The sequence below is a fragment of the Pristiophorus japonicus genome, chromosome 15 (assembly GCF_044704955.1).
Source record: "Pristiophorus japonicus isolate sPriJap1 chromosome 15, sPriJap1.hap1, whole genome shotgun sequence".
NCBI lineage: Eukaryota > Metazoa > Chordata > Chondrichthyes > Pristiophoridae > Pristiophorus > Pristiophorus japonicus.
The window spans coordinates 58168819-58193626 of record NC_091991.1 but is presented as its reverse complement, the minus strand read 5'-3'; the positions used below and the strand labels follow the sequence as shown (position 1 = coordinate 58193626).

At 43.7% G+C, this 24808-nt stretch overlaps 1 protein-coding gene across 1 annotated transcript in view; it reads left to right on the top strand.

Annotated features, from left to right (window-relative positions):
• cacna1c (calcium channel, voltage-dependent, L type, alpha 1C subunit) overlaps positions 1–24808 on the top strand; it is a 1034505-nt gene that overhangs the window by 826767 nt on the left and 182930 nt on the right. Inside the window, exons 26-27 of the mRNA XM_070900503.1 lie at positions 3008–3166; positions 16376–16486. Of these exons, the coding sequence (XP_070756604.1) occupies positions 3008–3166; positions 16376–16486 (270 nt within the window). The remainder of the gene's footprint in view (positions 1–3007; positions 3167–16375; positions 16487–24808) is intronic.

Below are 24808 nucleotides of genomic sequence, written 5' to 3'. Positions count from 1 at the left end.
AAGACCATAAACATGCAAACAAATCACTGGGTTCATTTCTAGAGGAATAGAATTGTAAAGCAACGAAGTTGGAGTAGAAATTCATCTTGGACGGTAGTGCAAAATGGGCGGTATCACATTAGCCGCCTGCTAAAGGCCCCACCCTATATTCAGCTCCAGTAATGTCAACTAAAGTGAATATTGGGCAGGTGTACAACAGGCGACCCATGTGATATGGAACATTTGTGCTACCACCCAAGAATAATTCATGCCCCATCATGTTAACTTGTACTGAACCTTGGTTATATCACACTGCAAATACTGTGTACAGTTCTGGCCTTCATAGTATATAAAGGATTTAGAATGCTCTGGAAAATGCGCAAAAAAGATACCAGAACTGAGAGATTATAACTATCAGGAAAGATTGAACAGGCTGGGGCTCTTTTCTCTAGAAAAGAGAAAGCTGAGAGGTTACCTAATAAAGGTCTTTAAAATTAAGAAGTTTGCTAGGTTGGAGTGAAGATGTTTCCACTCTAGGATGTCTCCAAACTAGGGTCCATAAATATAAGATAATCACGAATAAATCCAATAATGGAATGGTGAAGTGAATAGCATAGATGGTTTTAAGGGGAAGCTAGATAAATACATGAGGGAGAAAGGAATAGAAGGTTATGCCGATACATGGACACAGACAGGCTAAGTGAGTGGGCAAAAATTTGGCAGATGGAGTATAATGTTGGAAAGTGTGAGGTCATGCACTTTGGCAGAAAAAAATCAAAGAGCAAGTTATTATTTAAATGGAGAAAGATTGCAAAGTGCTGCAGTACAGCGGGACCTGGGGGTACTTGTGCATGAAACACAAAAGGATAGTATGCAGGTACAGCAAATGATCAGGAAGGCCAATGGTATCTTGGCCTTTATTGCAAAGTGGATGGAGAATAAAAGCAGGGAAGTCTTGCTACAGCTATACAAGTCTTGCTACAGCTATACAGGTGAGGCCACACCTGGAATAATGTGTGCAGTTTTGGCTTCCATATTTCTGAAAGGATATACTTGCTTTGGAGGCAGTTCAGAGAAGGTTCACTAGGTTGATTCCGGGGTTGAGAGGGTTGACTTATGAGGAAAGGTTGAGTAGGTTGGGCCTCTACTCATTGGAATTCAGAAGAATGAGAGGTGATCGTATCGAAACATATAAGATTATGAGAGGTCTTGACAAGGTGGATGCAGAGAATGTGTTTCCACTGATGGGGAAGACTAGAACTAGAGGGCATGATCTTAGAATAAGGGGCCGCCCATTTAAAACAGAGATGAGGAGAAATTTCTTCTCTCTGAGAGTTGTAAATCTGTGGAATTTGCTGCCTCGGAGAGCTGTGGAAGCTTGGACATTGAATAAATTTAAGACAGAAATAGACAGTTTCTTGAGCGATAAGGGGTTATGGGGAGTGGGCGGGGAAGTGGAGCTATGATCAGATCAGCCATGATCTTATTGAATGGCGGAGTATGCTCAAGGGGCCGTATGGCCTACTCCTGTTCCTATTTCTTATGTTATTATGAAGTAGGGTGGGAGGAGGTTCGTGTGGAGCATAAACACCAGCACCAGTTGGGCCGAATGGCCTGTTTCTGTGCAATAAATTCACTGTAATTCTGTGTCGGAATTGCCTCCGTATGTGCTGTGAACCTCCTTGGTTCTATGCTCCTGAAGCAATGTTTTTTAAAAGACAATAATAACTTGACAAGATGGAAGCTGGGACCTGGGTTTCAAGGCAATACCATATTTGGGGTTTAGTTGATGTTGAAGCTTGAGGCTTAGAAATTCGAGTCGGCCGGAAATCCGCTGGTAACAGCACCAGCCAAGGCTAATGCTATTTTGGTGCTGCCTGCGAATTAACGTCAGCGATGCAGTGAATCTGTGGTATAACACGCTCTTTCCAGTGCTAAACCAAGCAGGAGGCCAAAGGTCACGTCTATGTCCCACTTGCATTTAAAGAGAATGAGGAAGAAACAAGTGAACCTGTAGCCCATGTGCGGAACAGTTACCATAATTGTTACAACAATTTACCTGCCACCCACTCACCAATCAATGTGACAGCATTGCATTCAGCTTTTGCATTCAGAAAGCTCCCTCTTGTTTAAAGCACATCAAAGTGACACATGCAAAACTCCAGAATCTAGCTATGAAAGTCATCTTTTAAATCAACTCAGGCTCCAGCATGCAAAATTTCTACAGATGGGAAAAGGGTTCAGCAACTTGTTTATGCATTTGTGGGGAGTCTGTCAATTGTCCACTAACTAAACCCATTCCCCCCATTAAATTGGGTTTTCCAGTAACTGAGTCTGTGGTTTGATCATACTTTAGGTTTTATGAGATCAAAGGAGAAGGGGGAGGACTTGGGTGTACAACAGGACAAATTATTTATCAGAAGTCTGTACTTCCCATTTCTCTGAAGAAGGCATGCAGCATTCAGTGTTGTTGAAAGAGAACACAGTTCATTTTTTTTACATCGAGCCAAGATGACCCATTTAATGCTTTCATGAACGGATGTCAACTCGCCTTTACATGCCGCTGATGTCACACTCCGACTAATTGCAATACTTTCGGTGAGTGCAGGCAACGACAGTGTTGCCAACCTGCCGAAAATAGTGGCCACCGCCGCAGGCCCTGTTGGCAATAGGCGGAAGTGAGGTGGCTGCCATTTTTTCCCCAAAACAGGCTTTAACGGCCACTGCAAACACTTTGAATTTCTCAGCCTGGGTCTCCTACTTTGATGTCATCTGAACTTATATATTGGGTTGATAGGGGCACAAAATACAATATTTAAAAATAAAGGCCGGTGCTGCCTTAAGTATTTTTCACCTGTTGTCGTCGTCACAAAATATTATTAGTGTTTTAAAATATTTGTACTAAAATATTTGTCAAAACATAAACAAAGGCTAATTTTTATACAGTATTGATAGATAGCATATTTACTTTTTTTAATAGAATGATATTTATTGTAAAATAAAATAATTTCTTTTCTGCCATTTACAGCGCCAGTGTGTGGAGTATGCCCTAAAGGCTCGGCCTCTACGGCGGTATATCCCGAAGAATACTTATCAGTACAAAGTGTGGTTTGTGGTAAATTCCACCTACTTTGAATACCTGATGTTTGTTCTGATCCTGCTGAACACGATCTGCTTGGCTATGCAGGTAGGACAAAGAGAATTATGGGAATTTGTTTGCTTTTGTGTAAACAGGGTTCCTGCTGCATTTCTGCCGAAGGAGCACCAGTGGAGTGGGAGCTGCTCCGAGGAATGGACTGCCATTGTATTTGGAAAAGCAATAATGTTCATTTGGTACCTTTTTTGCTAATGGAATAAAGAAGTTTATTGTGCAGGATTATCCGAGATACATATGCCATAGCTGCTAACTTTCTTAAATGAATTCCAATTAAATTATTTTGTAGAACAATACAATCCTGACCTGTTCCTCAACCTGCTATTTACTCATGAGGCATTAGGGTAGCTTTTCATCTTCAGCGTCTGGGCGTAAAGCATCTCCTGCATATAACACAAAGAGGAAAATTGGACCAGGAAAATCACATACCAGTAAAGGAGCCTGACTGATTTTCCTTCGATGAACTTAATGGGAGGGAAAAATCAAGTGTGTTCTGCTATGGACATGCAATCCTGTCAAACTGATTTTTCACTCTGTGGTGTGTGCAGGCAATGCTTTACACCCAGGTGCTGAAGATTAAAATCTACCCTATTAGGTAATGAAATCACAATTTCCACATTCTATGAGTGGTTTTATTGTTTTACTAGTGAAATTGGTACTTTCTTACCCTTTTTGGGTGGGTTGGGGTGTTTTCAAAATTATATAACCCCCAATGAAGTGCGTGCACCTCAATCATCTCTTTTTTTGTATTTCTGGTCCCACTTCTCTATCACCATTGTCCAACAATTGGACCATGTTTTCTCTGGCAACCTACTATGTAGGGGAGGGTTGAAGAATGGTGTGTGAAAACAATGTAATGAAGTTGCCCACCCCCCATAGGAACACAGGAATTGCAAGATGAAAAAACAGAGATCCATCTAGTTCGCCGTCTACCATTTTGGTAGTCATAGAATCATAGAAATTTACAGCATGGAAGAAAGCCATTTTGGCCCATCGTGTCCACGCCGGCTGACCAAGAGCTATCCAGCCTAATCCCACTTTCCAGCTTTTGGTCCGAAGCCCTTTAGGTTACGGCACTTCAAGTGCACGTCCAAGTATTTCTTAAATGAGGATTTCTGCCTCTGCCATCCTTTCAGGCAGTGAGTTCCAGACCCCCACTACCCTATGGGTGAAGAAATTTCCACTCATATCTTCTCTAAACCTCCCCCAATTACTGTAAATCTATGTTTTCTGGTTGTTGACCCCTCTGACAAGGGAAACAGGTCCTTCCTATCCACTCTACCCAGGCCCCTCATAATTTTATACACCTCAATCAGGTCTCCCCTCAGCCTCCTCAGTTCCAAAGAAAACAGGCCCAGCATCTCCAATCTTTCCTCATAGCCAAAATTCTCCAGTCCAGACAACATTCCTGTAAATCTCCTCTGCACCTTTTCCAGTGCAATCACATCTTTCCTGTAATGTAGTGACCAGAACTGCACACAGTACTCCAGCTGCGGCCTAACCAGTGTTTTATAGTAGCCAGTGGCTACCTTTATCACATGATTCAATTTAATTTAAATTGGAATGGATTTGTTGACTAATCATAGCAATTAATCTCTATCAGTAGTCTACAACAGACATGACACGCAGAAAAGAGAATGGAGAGCTTTGAGAATCATAGGTCCAAAGTCACCTGTTCTTCCCAAGTATGCCACACTTATCATATGTAATGTCTCAAATTACTCATGTTCCGTATTTTCTGAAAGAACTCTATCTAGTTTGCATTTGAATGAATGCATGCTAACTGCTTACATCATCTCCGTAGTGAGCCTGTTCTATTGATTGACCATTTGCTGAAGGAATTATTGGCCCATATTTTGGGTTAACAATAACGGTGAGGCTATCAGCATTCACCGTTATTACAGAGTAAATCGCACAGCAACTTCCGGAGTCCCTACGTACACAGTTAAGCGCAGAAATCCAGAAGCTTTGACTGATTTGCCCTACTCCTCCACAAGCTGAACTCTACTAGAACCTTGCCGATAGACTCGGCATTGAAATCCATGTAAAGGTGTAAAGTTGCGGTAGTTACCCATTAGTTATTCACTAAACACGACAGAAAAAGTTAGGTCTGGTGCATTCAAGTGCAAGTGAATTTTTAACGGCATGATGAATCCTAATTACTGCAAAACAACCTTTCCGGTGCTGAAAATTAATTTTATGTGTGGAATCTCATTCCTGAGAATGTAATTATTGTTCGAGATTTTTAAATACTGTTGCTTTTATCTCTCTCTTTTAATCCCATCTTTCTTTCCCTCACATTAATTCGCTTTCTGTACATGATTTTACATTGAATTAAAAATTCTAATTTACACTTCCTGGTTTAGACATCGTGTGTCTCAGTGAGGATTTTTCAATCTGATTGGTTGAAGAGCCATGCTGTTACTTACCTGCTCGCCATTAGTATAGATCCTCTGTAGAGGGTGTCCCACTGGATTAGATGCCTGTGAAAAGTCTGTGGGAAGCTATAAGCATAGTGAGTGGCGAGTGCAGTTCCTTCCCACTGACTGCAAAATCTGGGCCATTATTTCCGTAGATTCGTTTTGAATTTATCCCCCTTCAAGCGTAGGCCCTATCCTCTGATTCTATTGTTCTGGACAAGGTGAAATAGCTTGACATAGTTTACATTATCTAGTCCCTTTAGAATCCTAAAAACTTCAATCGTATCACCTATCAACCTTCTCTTTTCCAGTGAGAACATGCCCAATTTACATAATTTACGTGCCCCATCCGATTCTCTCTCCAGAAATATGGTATGCTTCCACCTGACAAGTCCCTGCTTGATGCATTGGGAACCAAGCGGAGTAAGGGATTGAACCTGTATTAAAAAAACATAGAAAATAGGTGCAGGAGTAGGCCATTCGGCCCTTCTAGCCTGCACCGCCATTCAATGAGTACATGGCTGAACATGCAACTTCAGTACCCCATTCCTGCTTTCTTGCCATACCCCTTGATCCCCTTAGTAGTATGGACCACAGCCAACTCCTTTTTGAATATATTTAATGAATTGGCCTCAACAACTTTCTGTGGTAGAGAATTCCATAGGTTCACCACTCTCTGGGTGAAGATGTTTCTCCTCATCTCGGTCCTAAATGGCTTACCCCTTATCCTTAGACTGTGACCCCTGGTTCTGGACTTCCCCAACATTGGGAACATTCTTCCTGCATCTCACCTGTCTAAACCCATCAGAATTTTAAACATTTCTATAAGGTCCCCTCTCATTCTTCTGAACTCCAGTGAATACAAGCCCAGTTGATTCAGTCTTTCTTGATAGGTCAGTCCCGCCATCCCGGGAATCATTCTGGTGAACCTTCGCTGCACTCCCTCAATAACAAGAATGTCCTTCCTCAGGTTAGGAGACCAAAACTGTACACAATACTCCAGGTGTGGCCTCACCAAGGCCCTGTACAACTGTAGCAACACCTCCCTGCCCCTGTACTCAAATCCCCTCTCTATGAAGGCCAACATGCCATTTGCTTTCTTAACCGCATGCTGTACTTGCATGCCAAACGTCAATGACTGATGTACCATGACACCCAGGTCTCGTTGCACCTCCCCTTTTCCTAATCTGTCACCATTCAGATAATAGTCTGTCTCTCTGTTTTTACCACCAAAGTGGACAACCTCACATTTATCCACATTATACTTCATCTGCCATGCATTTGCCCACTCACCTAACCTATCCAAGTCGCTCTGCAGCCTCATAGCATCCTCCTCGCAGCTCACACTGCCACCCAACTTAGTGTCATCCGCAAATTTGGAGATACTACATTTAATCCCCTTGTCTAAATCATTAATATACAGTGTAAACAGCTGGGGCCCCAGCACAGAACCTTGCGGTACCCCACTAGTCACCACCTGCCATTCTGAAAAGTACCCATTTACTCCTACTCTTTGCTTCCTGTCTGACAACCATTTCTCAATCTATGTCAGCACACTACCCCCAATCCCATGTGCTTTAACTTTGCACATTAATCTCTTGTGTGGAACCTAGTCGAAAGCCTTCTGAAAGTCCAAATATACCACATCAAATGGTTCTCCCTTGTCCACTCTACTGGAAACATCCTCAAAAAATTCCAGAAGATTTGTCAAGCATGATTTCCCTTTCACAAATCCATGCTGACTTGGACCTATCATGTCACCGCTTTCCAAATGCGCTGCTATGACATCCTTAATAATTGATTCCATCATCTTACCCACTACCGATGTCAGGCTGACCGGTCTATAATTCCCTGTTTTCTCTCTCCCTCCTTTTTTAAAAAGTGGGGTTACATTGGCTACCCTCCACTCATAGAAACATAGAAACATAGAAAATAGGTGCAGGAGTAGGCCATTCAGCCCTTCTAGCCTGCACCGCCATTCAATGAGTACATGGCTGAACATGCAACTTCAGTACCCCTTCCTGCTTTCTCGCCATACCCCTTGATTCCCCGAGTAGTAAGGACTTCATCTAACTCCCTTTTGAATATATTTAGTGAATTGGCCTCAACTACTTTCTGTGGTAGAGAATTCCACAGGTTCACCACTCTCTGGGTGAAGAAGTTTCTCCTCATCTCGGTCCTAAATGGCTTACCCCTTATCCTTAGACTGTGACCGCTGGTTCTGGACTTCCCCAACATTGGGAACATTCTTCCTGCATCTAACCTGTCTAAACCCGTCAGAATTTTAAACGTTTCTATGAGGTCCCCTCTCATTCTTCTGAACTCCAGTGAAGGTCAGTCCCACCATCCCGGGAATCAGTCTGGTGAATCTTCGCTGCACTCCCTCAATAGCAAGAATGACCTTCCTCAAGTTAGGAGACCAAAACCAATACTCCAGGTGTGGCCTCACCAAGACCCTGTACAACTGTAGCAACACCTCCCTGCCCCTGTACTCAAAGCCCCTCGCTATGAAGGCCAACATGCCATTTGCTTTCTTAACCGTCTGCTGTACCTGCATGCCAACCTTCAATGACTGATGTACCATGACACCCAGGTCTCGTTGCACCTCCCCTTTTTCTAATCTGTCACCATTCAGATAATAGTCTGTCTCTGTTTTTACCACCAAAGTGGATAACCTCACATTTATCCACATTATACTTCATCTGCCATGCATTTGCCCACTCACCTAACCTATCCAAGTCACTCTGCAGCCTCATAGCATCCTCCTCGCAGCTCACACTGCCACCCAACTTAGTGTCATCCGCAAATTTGGAGATACTACATTTAATCCCCTCGTCTAAATCATTAATGTACAATGTAAACAGCTGGGGCCCCAGCACAGAACCTTGCGGTACCCCACTAGTCACTGCCTGCCAAAAGTACCCATTTACTCCTACTCTTTGCTTCCTGCCTGACAACCAGTTCTCAATCCACGTCAGCACACTATCCCCAATCCCATGTGCTTTAACTTTGCACATTAATCTCTTGTGTGGGACCTTGTCGAAAGCCTTCTGAAAGTCCAAATATACCACATCAACTGGTTCTCCCTCATCCAATTTACTGGAAACATCCTCAAAAAATTCCAGAAGATTTGTCAAGCATTTCACAAATCCATGCTGACTTGAACCTATCATGTCACCTTTTTCCAAATGCGCTGCTATGACATCCTTAATAATTGATTCCATCATTTTACCCACTACTGAGGTCAGGCTGACCGGTCTAAAATTCCCTGTTTTCTCTTTCCCTCCTTTTTTAAAAAGTGGGGTTACATTGGCTACCCTCCACTCGATAGGAACTGATCCAGAATCAATGGAATGTTGGAAAATGACTGTCAATGCATCCGCTATTTCCAAGGCCACCTCCTTAAGTACTCTGGGATGCAGTCCATCAGGCCCTGGGGATTTATCGGCCTTCAATCCCATCAATTTCCCCAACACCATTTCCCGACTAATAAGGATTTCCCTCAGTTCCTCCTCCTTACTAGACCCTCTGACCCCTTTTATATCCGGAAGGTTGTTTGTGTCCTCCTTAGTGAATACCGAACCAAAGTACTTGTTCAATTGGTCCGCCATTTCTTTGTTCCCCATTATGACTTCCCCCTATTCTGACTGCAGGGGACCTACATTTGTCTTTACTAACCTTTTTCTCTTTACATATCTATAGAAACTTTTGCAATCCGTCTTAATGTTCCCTGCAAGCTTCCTCTCGTACTCTATTTTCCCTGCCCTAATCAAACCCTTCGTCCTCCTCTGCTGAGTTCTAAATTTCTCCCAGTCTCCGGGTTCGCTGCTATTTCAGGCCAATTTGTATGCCACTTCCTTGGCTTTAATACTATCCCTGATTTCCCTTGATAGCCACGGTTGAGCCACCTTCGCTTTTTTATTTTTATGCCAGACAGGAATGTACAATTGTTGTAGTTCATCCATGCGGTCTCTAAATGTCTGCCATTGCCCATCCACAGTCAACCCCTTAAGTATCATTCGCCAATCAATCCTAGCCAATTCACACCTCATACCTTCAAAGTTACCCTTCTTTAAGTTCTGGACCATGGTCTCTGAATTAACTGTTTCATTCACCATCCTAATGCAGAATTCCACCATATTATGGTCACTCTTCCCCAAGGGGCCTCGCACAACGAGATTGCTAATTAATCCTCTCTCATTACACAACACCCAGTCTAAGATGGCCTCTCCCTTAGTTGGTTCTTTGACATATTGGTCTAGAAAACCATCCCTTATGCACTCCAGGAAATCCTCTTCCACCGTATTGCTTCCAGTTTGGTTAGTCCAATCTATGTGCATATTAAAGTCACCCATTATAACTGCTGCACCCTTATTGCATGCACCCCTAATTTCCTGTTTGATGCCCTCCCCAACATCACTACTACTGTTTGGAGGTCTGTACACAACTCCCACTAACGTTTTTTGCCCTTTGGTGTTCTGCAGCTCTACCCATATAGATTCCACATCATTCAAGCTAATGTCATTCCTAATTATTGTATTAATCTCCTCTTTAACCAGCAATGCTACCCCACCTCCTTTTCCTTTTATTCTATCCTTCCTGAATGTTGAATACCCCTGGATGTTGAGTTCCCAGCCCTGATCATCCTGGAGCCACGTCTCCGTAATCCCAATCACATCATATCCGTTAACAGCTATTTGCACAGTTAATTCATCCACTTTATTACGGATACTCCTTGCATTAAGATACAAAGCCTCCAGGCTTGTTTTTTTAACACCCTTTGTCCTTCTAGAATTTTGTTGTACAGTGGCCCTTTTTGTTCTTTGTCTTGCATTTCTCTGTCCTCCACTTTTTCTCATCTCCTTTCTGTTTTTTGCTTTTATCTCCTTTTTGTTTCCCTCTGTCTCCCTCCATTGGTTCCCATCCCCCTGCCATGTTAGTTTAACCTCTCCCCAACAGTACTAGCAAACAATCCCCCTAGGACATTGGTTCCGGTCCTGCCCAGGTGCAGACTGTCCGGTTTGTACTGGTCCTACCTCCCCCAGAACCGGTTCCAATGCCCCAGGAATTTGAATCCCTCCCTGCTGCACCACTTCTCAAGCCACGTATTCATCTGTGCTATCCTGCGATTCCTACTCTGACTAGCACGTGGTACTGGTAGCAATCCCGAGATTACTACTTTTGAGGTCCTACTTTTTAATTTAGCTCCTAGCTCCTTAAATTCGTTTCGTAGGACCTCATCCCTTTTTTTAACCTATGTTCCCCATTATCGCTCTGAGTATTCGTGTTCCAATGTACAGTGCCACTACCCCAAGCTTTTTACTTTTTATTTATGTTTACTGTTAAAAGTATAAAATGTAATGAATGCTGCAAATCCAAGTGAAGAATATTGCATCATTTGCCATTATTTTTACAGCTATTATTTTTACACGTGAGAGTTTAGATATTCTCAATGAAAACAACCCTAATACAAAGGGGTAGACGTCCTCTGATGTGGACACCAGACGACCAGTTGGCAGAGCATGTCCACAGGCTGCACACTAGCCCCAGAGGGAGGTGCAATTTATTTTGAGGGCTGTGTCACATTAACATTTGGCCAATTGGCTGCAGATGAAAATCAAGTGCCTCAGGGCAGTCCGCTGACTGCAGACCACAGCAATATCAGGTGGCCGGGTTACCCAATTGGTCTACCACCCAATGTTCCCCCTAATTATTTTGGGTACGTGGCTCCCTTTAACAGGCTGCACAGCCCATTCAAAGTTTTGCGAATGTGCGTAATTTCACATTTGAAAAGCTGGTACCGGGCTGTGCGGGACTGGCAGACAACTGCAGGCTGCGAGAGGGAACGTTGTTACCACCCCGTTTGTGCATGATACTTTGTGCACCTGCGTGAGCAAATGATGTGCAGTTGAAATGATTAAATTTCAGTTCGTTCATTTAAAAAATTTCAATAAAAAGATGACACTTTTATCAAAAGTCACTATTATTTAGAGAAAGGTAAATGGGTTCATTGTACCATTGTATAATATGCAATATTATTCAATGGCGTTGATTTTGAATTAATGTAGTTCCAACCTTAATTCTGTTGACACTGCCTTAAATGTATATGTGACTCCACTGCTGGCTAACATTAATAAGATCATGTCTATTGTGCCCCTTAGTGGGCGAAATCCGCATTGCGACTCTGAGAGGAGCTCTTCAGCCACAGGGAGAAGGCGATTGAGGAGGATTCTTGCAATGACTTTCCTGGTGGTCGACAGCAGGGAGATTCCTCTGCAGTTACCGCAGTAGGACCTCTCATCTTTCTTGAAGATGGTCGCGATTCCAACTTCTCTGAGTTCTCCTGGCACGATCTCCTCCTTCCAGATAAGAGAGATGAGGTCATGGATCCGCACCAGTGGTGCTTCTCCGCCATGTTTTAGTGCTTCGGCGGGTATTCCGTCTGCTCCTGATGACTTGTTCTTCAGTTGTCGGATGGTCTTTTCAACCTCGTGCCGGGCACGGGTTGTGCTGAAATGGTGGCATGCTGTGGGATGGAGTCGAGGACACTCACGTCAAAGACAGAGTCTCAGTTGAAAAGATCCTCGGTGCTCCTTCCAGTGGGCACTGACTGCCTCTCTGTCCTTGATGAGTACCTCTCCCTTCTTGACTAGTAATGGGGTAGGGCCTTGGGTGCTTGGACTGTAGGTCGTCTTGACTGCGCTGAAGAATTCTCGCATGTCATGGTTGTCGGCTAGCTGCTGGATTCCTTGAGCTTTCTCCACCCACCATCTGTTCTTTAGGTCACAGGTTTTCTGTTGGACCTCGGTCTTCAGACGTCTGTAGAGCTGCTTTCTTGCCCTCGAGTTGTGTTGCTTCTTCTGGTCCAGGAATGCCTTGCGCTTGTGGCATATTAAATCTTGGATATCCTGGCCATTCTCGTCGAACCAGTCTTGGTGTTTCCTGATTGAGTAACTGAGCGTCTCTTTGCTAATTATGGGAGCCTTGAGGGCAGACCAGGCAATGTGGACACTCTGCGTCTCTGGATCACTGGGAGTCATCAGATTGGTAGCGAGGCGCTGGCAGAATAGGGCTTTCTTAGCAGGATCTTTGAGTGCTCCGGCATTGATTTTCCTGCGGCATTGTTTCTGTGGCCTTCGCTGTTTTGGGGCAATGTTGGTGGTGATGACAGAGCGAATTAGGCGGTGGTCCGTCCAGCAGTCGTCGGCTTCTGTCATGGCACGGATGATGCGCGCGTCTTTCTGGTCCCTCGCGCGGACGATGACGTAGACTAGCAGATGCCAGTGCTTGGAATGAGGGTGTGCCATGAAGCTTTATATTTGTCCTTCTGTCGGAACAGGGTATTGGTTATGACGAGGCCATGTTCTCGGCATTTCATCAGGAGGAGGATGCAGTTGGAGTTGGCTTTCCCTTCCCCCTCTCTGCCTATCACACCTCCCCAGGGGTCAGTGTCCTTTCCAACTCTGGCGTTGAAGTCGCTAAGGAGGATCAGCTTGTCACCCATTGGAATTCGGGATAGGGATTGTTCGAAGTTGGAATAGAATTCCTCCTCAGTCTCGTCTCTAGCTTCCAGTGTTGGGGCATATGCGCTAAAGACCATATCGCACTGGTTCCAGGCTAGAGTGAGCTGAAGAGTCATGAGGCGTTCGTTTATCCCACAGGGGGAGTCACTGAGATGGCCCACTAGCTCATTTTTTACAGCGAAGCCAATGCCATGGAGGCGGCGTTCTGCTTCTGGTTTGCCTTTCCAGAAGAAGGTGTAGCCACCATCTTGTTCTTTGAGCTGGCCTTCTCCTGCCTGCCGGGTCTCACTTAGGGCGGAGATGTCAATGTCGAAGCGCCCGAGTTCCCAGGCAACGATAATGGTGCGGCGTTCAGTTCTTTTGCTGTTAGGATTGTCCATTAGGACACTTATGTTCCAGATCCCGAACTTCATTTAAAGTGTGGCAAATGCCTGTGCATGAATTCTTATAACGTGAGGTAGCCGTTGCATACCAGCTACCACACGGGCTTGACAGGGCAAGGTCTTGGTTCAATGGCAAGGGGATCCAAGACGACTGGAGACCAGGCTCTGCTGTATGGGCCTAGTTCATACATACATGCATACTCCTACCTTCAGCTGCGACGCTCCTGGGCCACGACCCCACTGCTGGTCCATGCTGCACCGCTCCTGGGCCATCGCGCAGCAGATACAAGAGAAATGCAGGGAACAGTACCAACCCTTCTTTGAGTTCACAAAAGCCTTCGACACTGTCAACCATGAGGGATTATGGAGCATCCTCCTCAGATCGGCTGCCCTCAAATGTTTGTCACCATCCTCTGCCTGCTCCACGATGACATGTAAGCCGTGATCATGACCAACAGATCCATCACAGACCCATTCCACATTTGGACCAGGGTCAAGCAGGGCTCCGTCATCGCACCAAGGCTTTTTTCGATCTTCCTTGCTGCAATGCTCCATCTCACCCTTAGCAAGTTCCCCGCTGGAGTGGAGCTAAATTACAGGACAAACGGGAATCGGTTCAACCTCCACCTCCTCCAGGCCAGATCCAAGGCCGTCCCATCCTCCGTCATCGAATTACAGTACGCAGATGACGCTTGCGTCTGCGCACATTCGGAGGCCGAACTCCAAGCCATCAATACCTACACCGAGGTGTAAAAGAATGGGCCTTGCACTAAACATCCGGAGGACAAAGGTTCTTTACCAACCTGCCCCCACCACACAGCACTGCCCCCTGTTATAAAAATCCATGATGAGGCCTTGGACAATGTGGACCATTTTCCATACCTCGGGAGCCTACTGTCAACGACGAGGTCCAACACTGCCTTCAGTGTGCCAGTGCAGCCTTTGTCGCCTGAGGAAGAGCGTGTTTGAAGATCAGGACCTCAAACCTGGCACCAAACACATGGTCTACAGATCAGTGGTGATACCCGCCCTCCTATATGGCTCAGAGACATGGACTATGTACAGCAGGCACCTCAAAACACTGGAGAAAGTACCACCAACGCTGCCTCTGTAAGATCCTGCAAATCCATTGGCAGAATAGGTGCATTAATGTCAGTGTTCTCGCTCAGACCATCATCCCCAGCATCGAAGCACTGACCATGCTCGATCAGCTTCGTTGGACGGGCCAAATCATCCGCATGCCTGACAGGAGACTCCCAAAATAAACGCTCTACTTGGAGCTCCGACACGGCAAACGAGCCCCAGGTGGGCAGAGGAAATGCTTCAAGGACACCCTCAAAGCCTCCCTGAAAAAATGTAACATCTCCACCGATACCTGGAAATATGATTATCCTTCTAGTTTTTTTTTGTTGCCAGTTTTCTCCCTGCCTCTCAGGTTTTGCCCCCTTTCTGGAATTAAGATTCCATAGGTACCACTCGCCCTTTAGTGTCTTGTTCAAGTGATTGTTATTTAGGTGTGAACCTCAGCAGTGAGCATTATCAGGCTATTTTCCTCTCCCTAAACTAGGGGTGCTGGGGCCAATTTTATAGCTCCCACTGTCACCCCACTTCAGCACAGACAAAAACTCGAGCATTAGATCTTTCTGGAGTGCATGGCTTTGTTACTCATTTGATGAACTTGCTGAGCCATTGGGAGGCTTTATTTTACCTTTCTTCCCCCTCTATTCTTGACTAGAAACTGTTACCAGCACGTAGAGGAGCACCAGAATGATACCGGAGCTTAGAGGCTTAAATTATGAGGACAGGTTGCATAAATTTGACTCGTATTCCCTTGAGTGCAGAAGATTGAGAGGTGATCTAATCAAAGTGTTTAAAATGTTAAAAGGATTCGATAAGGTAGATACAGAGAAACTATTTCCTTTGGTGGGGTAATCAATATTGAGGGACAAAATCTTCAAATTAGAGCTGGGTCATTTAGGTGGGAAATCAAGTAGCACTTTTTCACACAGAGGGTAGAAGAAATCTGGAATTCTCTCCCCTAAAATGCTGAGAGTGCTGGGACAATTGGAGTTTTCAAGACTGAGATCGATAGATTTTTGTTATGTAAGGTTGAAAAGGGATATGGAGCTAAGACGGGTGAATGGAGTTGAGGGACAGATCAGCCATGATCTAATTGAATTGCAGAGCAGGCTCGAGGGGCTGAATGGCCTACTCCTGTTCCTATGTTCCTAACTAGGATTACCTGCTCCTCAAATAGGGTCAACTGTATATTTTACAGAGTTAGCGTTTCAGGTCTGTGACCCTTCGTCAGAAATGGGAAAGTCAGAGATGTAACAGATTCTTAAGGAAGTGCAGGGGCAGGGAAAGGGTTGGGAGGAAAGAACAAAAGAGGATTTCCAGCATGTTCTCTCTTTATTTCAGATTCCAGTATCCACAGTATTTTGATTTTGTATATTTTACAGCATGAATTCTTGAGGGCCAAATTAGACAACACTATGAACTTTAGATCCCTTGTTTATCATTTGAATGCCTGTTACTGCCTTTTGCTGAAGAAGGGGTATTGTTGCAATATATGTGAAAAAAATCATGTGATACGAATCTCCTGATGACTAACTTTTTTTCACACAATTTAAAGATTAATTTACTTGTTTAGCAACTCTGTTGGAAAGGGCAATGAAGTTAGGACAATTCTAATAACAAGGCAGATAGAAAGTGGCTTTGCTGAGAGAAGAACATTCTTTTGTGAATATAACATTGCTCATTTAACAATTAATAGTACCGAGGAGAAATTAAACTCTTGAGTCCAAATATAAGTCAAATTCATTTTAAAAAATGAACTGCTATAATAATAGTGAAGTGCTCATTTCCATTGATATCATGAATTATTATCTAATTCTTGGTTTCTTTTTTGTACAGCACCACGGCCAGTCGCTGATCTTCGGTCATGCCATGGATGTGCTTAATATGCTCTTCACCGGACTCTTCACCGTTGAAATGATTTTGAAGTTAATCGCATTCAAGCCCAGAGTATGTATTGCAAACAGAAATAATTAACAAAATGACATGCTATCTTTCCTAACTGGTCCACAGATTAGCCTTTAACCAATAATTAATTTGCCCTTGGAACTAATGCACTATTAAAAACCATCAGATAGATTGTATACAGATGCATAATTATTATTAGCTTGGCTCCATAATAACATTCTGCTGTCTAGTGCTGCTGAGTATACAATGACCTGATTCAACACACTGTACCCCACAGGTTTCCACATTCAGGGTTTGCGTATTGGTGCTATTTGCACTTGAAATAAAATCAAGTGCAGATAATGCATACAATATTAAAATTCCCATGTCAGTTAATTTCTTCCTTCCAATCAAAACCACTGAGAGGACAGCAGTATTAAACACAGCAATGGCAGATTGATGCTTCTACGGCTTTGTTTGGAGAAATAAGCTTGGTTTTAGTTATTTCCAGTGATGGACTCTTAATAAGAAAAATACAGGCCTCGATTTTAGCAGGCAAATCGTCCTGACCTCAGCAGCGTGAGACCTGGGAGATTTTAACTCCTGGGCCCCATCGGCATACAATTAGTAAGTCTCTCACCCAAAACCAGTGGGAATTGGCAGCTGGCAGGGCTGCATTGTTAAGCCTCAGGAGGTCTCCGCCTGGGGCTGAAGGAAAAGTTCCCGGAACTCAAGTAAGTCGCAGGGTAGGAGGCTAGGAAGGGCCTTGTAATCTGGGGGGGCGGGCAATGGTGGTGAGGCCCAAACAGTCCTTGTGGGAACCAGCGGTATTTCACTTGACCTCACAAGGTAGGTAAAATGATTTACCTTTTTGGGCCTCTTCTTGCCCCTGCTCCTCTCCTCACTAGGTTGACCTGTTAGGAAACCACAACGGCTTTCTTGCACAGGCCGCTGGTTGAAAAAACAGTTGGGCCATGTTGGCATCATGAGAGCCCGAATTGCACATTTAAAGAAAAATGCAGGCCCCAAATTTAACTCAGGGCGGGAGTCGGGCTGGTTGCTGGTAGGTATCCTTTTTGCCTGCTCAGAGGAGCAGGTTAAATTGAGAACCTACAGGAAGAGAGCGAGACCTCGGCGGGTAAATCTCACGGACGATTTAACTGCCCTCCCAGTATTCGCTGGCAGGCAGGATTAAAATCACTCCTACAGTTTTCACTGGCTGTGGAATTTTCTGATGGCTAACTGTAAATTATCAGCAAAATGTAGTATCTATTAATCATCTAAGGATGGATATTATAAAGAATTACTGATGTAAAAAATGTTGATGGTTGATAGCCCTATGGATGATTAGTGCCAGCATGGAAACAAAACTGAATAGAACCAATATTTACTGTGTGTATATAAAAAAAAAATCAGGGATTGATTTTGATCTGGTAATCCAATTAACCAATTCAACTGGTTTATATATAGAATAATAATGGATGCCTGCAAATGATTTCAGTGTTGTAATCGAATTGAGGTGTCCATATGATTAACATGCTGGGAGTACATATCAAGAACTCAGGCATGGAAATCTAGCATGACCCAGTGACCTCTGCCCCTATTCCTGATCTGCCCCCCGCCCACCCCCTCCCACACACACACACACACACACACACACACAAAACACAACTTCATAAAATCTGCCCTATAGAATAATAACTACCTAGGGGAGATTATAAAACTGATATAATCCAGGGTTTCAGATCACAACATAAGCCACTTGTTCTCGTGGATTTTAATGTCCTCTGAACCCCTCAATTTGATTAATGCCTTGTAACCCCCCCCCCGCCCCCCTCCCCCCCAAGGTATTTATTATTACTTAATTGTCCCATGTATATGTCCACAGGGAGTCGAACAATATGCTGAACTGGGACTATTAAAGTAATCCAAAGCAGAAACTGAATTGATAACCCCCCCCTCCCCTCCCCCAATAGGACCTCAGCCATCTGCTCATTAAAATTTAAATAACTTCTGGGTGTTGCTAGGCAATGTTTCTTAACAAGAAATATCATAATGACTAGGCATGATCTTGATGAAGAAAACAGGCGGCTTTTCTGTGTAATGAAAACAAACACTGAGTAATTCCATTTCCCAGACAATGATGGCCAGAAGGCAGGCAAACCTTACACTTTGAAGGAGTCTGGACTGTGTTCAATGAAACCTTTCCCCAGTGATGCGGTCAGTGTTAGAATTTCATTGTGTGGAGAAACACTTCAGTGAACCTGTATTCTTCATTCTTTAACAAAATCTGTCAGAGCACCAATGTACTTATGATTTTGTGAATGCCTATGTATTGTGAGCAGTTAAAATATCGTTTGTTGCAAAGATCATGGCAGACTCCGTGGCCTCAATATTAACACCCCCGTGATAGGCGGGGGGAGGGTTAAAAATGGAAACCTGTCGGGGGAGAGGCGGAGGACATCGGTGGGGGGGCCAGAGTCTCACACAGGGGAGGGGGAGGCAGAGAACATCAGGGGGCCGAAGTCTGATTGGGCGGGGCAGCGGAGGATGATTGGAGATGGTGGGGCCAGAGGATGACCAGGGGGGAGGCCTGAGTATGATCGAGGGGGTCCGGACTTGAGCATCGGGGAGGGAGATGACATCGGGGGTTGGAGGGGGAGGCAGTGGGGGCAGCCTGACGATCATCCTTGGTGGTGACTGGGGAAGAGACCGGGAAATCGATCGGAGGCCTGATGAGGAGTGGGGGGTGGGGGAGAAGCTGGGAAGGCAATCGGAGACCTAGGGATGACGGAGTCTGATCATGGGGTGTGGGTTAGGCATGGATCCAGGAGGTAAGTGTAAAGGCACTTATCTCCTGGATATAGTTGTCCTCGCCTTCCATTAGCTGTCGGGTTTCCGGAGGCCTGCAAAACCCGACCAGCCACAGTTAAATTTAAAATGGTGGTTAAACCTGATGCACATAAGCCCTATTATAATATTTAAGTGGGTGACCCGCATCCTGGGAGCAGGTTGGCTCGTCACCCCCCATCCCACCTCCGTTAAAACCGGAAGTGGGCAGGTTGGAGGCAGTTCTTGGTAAGGTTTCAGATTTACAGCACTTTAACTTCCCACCTGACCCCATCCCACCTGTTTTATGGGGTTAAAATCCCCCCCCTCCCCCCGCACCCCAAATGTCCTGCCGTGGAGAGCCAGTGCTATGTGCAATTGGGAGCCTGATTTGAAGCGAGAAACACAACATATAATCTAAAGAAATGTCAGCTTGTGTTGATGAGGTTTCAACAAATCCTTGAGACATAGATATGAACTATTCCTCAAATACAATTTCTAAAGATTGTTTGTTGATTCCAGGATCTGTTGATAAATCTTTCATCAATTCTAAAATTTGTTAGCAAAATATTATGTAAATTTAAGTCAGTTTGAACATCATTTTCTTACTCAAACTTGTGGAAGGGCACCACCTTTGTGGAAAAAGTGTTCAGCAAACATTTTCACTTCCTTGGAAAAACACAGCATAATTATATAAATTGTATTGAAATACATTATTGTGTCACTCACCGTGTGATCTATTCTTACAACATCACTAACAAACACACTCTACAAGATGGCTCCAATTGTCATCATGTGACTTTTCCACATGACCCTTTTATTGTATTTACATCAGTAGTTGCATTACATCAGTTGTCCACTAGGTGGAGCAGTAACCCACTATGGGAGCTGTATTACACTTCTCCATCCTTATTGAAGAAGTAGTCATAACAAAATAATCATAATACATAACTTGCATGGTATACACAACAACAGTTATGGACTTATTTTGCCATATTTACAAATGAAACTTAACCACTAGTTTTCTGTTTTGAAGAGGATACCTTTGCTCTTGAACTAAACTTTCTAAACTTGATGTCGAACTTAGACGCATTCTAGGCTGAGCTCAGGAGAGTTTTTCTCCAAGGGCAACCTTTGATCTACATTTTGACTCTCTACAACTTTAGACTGTTTGTTTGCCTGACTCGGACTCAGATATAAATTCTGACTGTCTCTTGGACTTGTTTCTAGTACATCTGATGTAGGATTAGTTACTGGTACTCTGCTTGTAACAAAACTATCTGACTCATCAAAAATAATGGAATCATTCCAACTTTCAACTCCTTCCACATCTGTAGGTAAAATATGATCAATGTGAACAAACCTAACCTTTCCATGATCAAACATCTTGACCAAATATGTGCGAGGGCCATATGTCTTCACTACTCTTCCTGGTAAACACTTTAACCATTTATGATGATGATTCTTCACTCTCACCTTCTGATTTAATTTTACATATCTCTCTCTTACTCTACCTCTATCATGATTCTCTTTCTGTCTTAATTGTTTCTCTTCTACTTTCTGTGCCAACATTGGCTTTAACAACGAGAATCTGGTTCGTGGCTGCTGTTTGAGAAACAACTCAGCTGGTGTTCTACCAGTAGTTGTATGAGTATTACGATAAGTAATTAGAAAGTTTTCTCGTTTGTGGTCCAATGACAACTGTAATTTCTTTGGATTTGGATCCAACATTTGCTTGATGAGGGCACGTTTTTTTACAATTTGTACTGTGCGCTCTGCAGCACCATTTGAAGCAGGGTGATATGGTAGAACCTTAGTATTTTTCACGCCGTTTCTGCTCGTGAACTGTGAAAATTCTTCTGAATAAAATTGCGGCCCATTATCGGACACAATTTTTTCTGGGAGGCCATATGAAGAAAATAATCTTTGCAAATTGTCTAGTGTTTTATTTGTTATTTTCCACATCAAAAACACCTCTACCCATTGCGAATGACTATCAATCACAACAAACAATTGTTGTCCTTCTAGCTCAGCAAAATCTATATGTAATCTTTGCCACACCATGGAAGGCCATTTCCATGCCTGTAATGGTACTGATGGTGGTTTCTTGCTTACCAATTGACATGTTATACACTGACTAATAATGTACTCGATATCTTTATCTAAACCTGACCACCAAAAGTAACTGCGTGCAAAACTCTTGGTCAAGCACTATTTAAAAAAGAAGGCAGACAAAAAGCAAGTAACCATAGACCAGTTAGCCTAACATCTATCGTTGGGAAAATGTTGGAGTCCATTATTAGGGAAGCAGCAGCAGGACATTTGGAAAAGCATGCTTCATTCAAGCAGAGTTAGCATGGTTTTGTCAAAGAGTAATCATGTTTGACAAATTTTCTGGAGTTCTTTGAGGATGTAACGAGCAGAGTGGATAAGAGGGAACCAGTGGATGTGGTCTATTTGGATTTCCAGAAGACATTCGATAAGGTGCCACGTAAGAGGTTACTGCACAAGACAAAAGCTCACGGGTTGGGGGTAATATATTAGCATGAATAGAGGATTGGCTATCTAACAGAAAACAGAGAGTGGGGATAAATGGGTCATTTTCCGGTTGGCAAACAGTGACTAGTGGGGTGCCGCAGGGATCGGTGCTGGGTACTCAACTATTTACAATCTATATTAATGACTTGGATGAAGGGACCGAGTGTAATGTAGCCAGGTTTGCTAATGATACAAAGATGGGTGGGAAAGCAAATTGTGAGGAAGACACAAAAAATCTGCAAAGGAATATAGACAGGCTAAATGAGTGGGCAATCATTTGGCAGATGGAGTTTAATGTGGGAAAATGTCAGGTTACCACTTTGGCAGAAATAATAGAAAAGCAAATTTTAATTTAAATGGGGAAAAATTGCAAAGTGCTGCAGTACAGAGACCTGGGGATCCTTGTAAATGAAACATAAAAAGTGAGTATGCAAGTACAGCAAGTAATCAGGAAAGCAAATGGAATGTTGGCCTTTATTGCAAGGGGGATAAAGTATAAAAGCAGAGAAGTCCTGCTACAACTGTACAGGGTATTGGGGAGTACTGCATGTAGTTTTGGTCTCCGTATTTAAGGAAGGATATACTTGCATTGGAGGCTGTTCAGAGAAGGTTCACTAGGTTGATTCCGGAGATGAGGGGGTTGACTTATGAGGATAGGTTAAGTAGGTTGGGCCCATACACATTGGAGTTCAGAAGAATGAGCGGTGATCTTATTGAAACTTATAAGATAATGAGGGGGCTCAACAAGGTGGATGCAGAGATGATATTTCCACTCATAGAGGAAACTAAAACTAGAGGACATAATCTCAGAATAAGGGGCCACCCATTTAAAAGTGAGATGAGGAGAAATTTTTTCTCTCAGAGCATAGTAAATCTATGAAATTCTCTGCCCCAGAGAACTGTGGAGGCTGGGTCATTGAATATATTTAAGGCAGAGATTGACAGATTTTTGAGCGATAACGAAGTAAAGGGTTATGGGGAGTCGACAGGGAAGTGGAGCTGAGTCCATGATCAGATCAGCCATGATCTTATTGAATGGCAGAGCAGGCTCGAGAGGCAAAATGGCCTACTCCTGCTCCTATTTCTTATGTTCTTATGCTTTTATTCCCAGGTGCTGGTCATGAAGATCTCCTAATAATTTGGACCTGAACTTATTTGGAATAACTAATCTTACACCCCACCTGATACAATCTTTATCCACTGACAATTCATTCTTAAGAACAAAGTATGGATGAATATCTTCCTCTGATACCTGGATTGGCCAGCCATACACCTTTGAAATAACTGGGTCACATTTGGTTGCTCAGTCAATCTCTTCAGCTGTGACTGGCAGTTCATCAATGTATGAAAAATAGAACATTGTTCCCTATTGGGTGTAACTTGTGGTGGGGATGGCAACCTGGACATAGCATCAGCATTAATGTGAACAGCTGATCATCTGTACTCAAGGTCATAGTATATGCTGACAAAATCAAAGCACATCTCTACATTCGGGCTGCAGCTAAGGTTGGAACTGGGCTTTTTGATGGAGGATTGCCGTAAGGGGCTTATAGTCAGTAACGATTGTAAACTTACAACCATACAAGTATCTGTGGAACTTCTTGATCCCAAAAAATCAATGCCAAAGCTTCCCTTTCAATCTGCGCATAATTACGCTCACTGGCGCTGAGAGTGCCTGAGGCAAAAGCAATTGGTCTCTCCTCTCCCCACTAACTAGTACATGAGGGATCACTGCCCCTACTTCATATGGATAGGTGTCTCATGCTAGCTTGCTTGCCTTGGATATGTCATAGTGAACTAATATGGTACTCTCTACCAATTGGCCTTTACACTCCTTGAATGCTGGGTCACATTTTTCTGACCACTTCCAATGGACCTGTTTTTCCAACAGCTCATTCAGTGGCTGTAATACTGTAGCCAGTTTGGTAAAAACTTCCCATAATAGATCCAAAGACCCAAAAATTATCGAAGTTCAGTGACATTCTTGGGAGTGGGTGCATTTCTGATTGCATCTAGCTTTCCCTTGGTTGGATGTAAAGCATATTTGTCTACTCTGTGCTCTAAATACTCCACTGAGTTTTGAAATAACTCACACTTGTGAGAACTCACTCGTACTCTGCTTCTCTAGCCGTTTGAGCACTTCATTCAAGACGTTATTATGAATTTGCCTGTTTGGTGCTGAAATTAGTATGTCATCTAAATAACATACTACCCATTCAAGGCCTTGCAAAATCTGGTTCATCACCCCTTGGAATATGGCTGGGGCGGAAGACACTCCATAGAATAACCTATTAAATTGACATAGGCCAAGATGAGTATTTATAGTCAAGCATGACTTGGACTCCTTATCTAGCTCAAGTTGTAAGTAGGCATTTGTCAGATCTAGCTTTGAGAAGATCTGGCCACCTGTCAGTGTTGTGAACAAATCTTCTACATTTGGCAAATTATTGGATAGATTGCTCTCTAGAACTTGGTTTACGGTTACTTTATAATCACCACACAACCTTACCTTACGATCTGACTTAGGTACAACAACAATGGGTGTAGCCCAATCACTTCGATCTATCTTAGAAATAACGTTCTCAGTTTCTAGTCCTTTGAGTTCTTGCTCACTTTCTCCTTGAATACGTATGGTACGGGACGAGGCTTGCACTAACCTGGTCTAGCGTCCTTCTGCACTCTGACACTCGCCTTGAAGTCTTGGATTGGACTGCCTGTTTCGTGGACGACCTTCGGATATTGCTTGATGGCCTCATCTTTCGATGCAAATTTCATTCCACACGACAAATCTCATTCCAACCCAGCTTCAGTGATCCCAACCAATTTCTACCTATCAAGGCAGGCTTGTCTCCTGCCAGTACTATGAGAGGCAAGCTCTGAAACTGATCCTTGTATATCACCGGCATGGTGATACGTCCTACCACAGGGATTTGCTCTCCTGAGTAGCCTCGCAGCTCTACGATTTCTCCAGTGGAAAATCACGCAACTTGTCGAGATATAGCGATTCCGGTACTACGC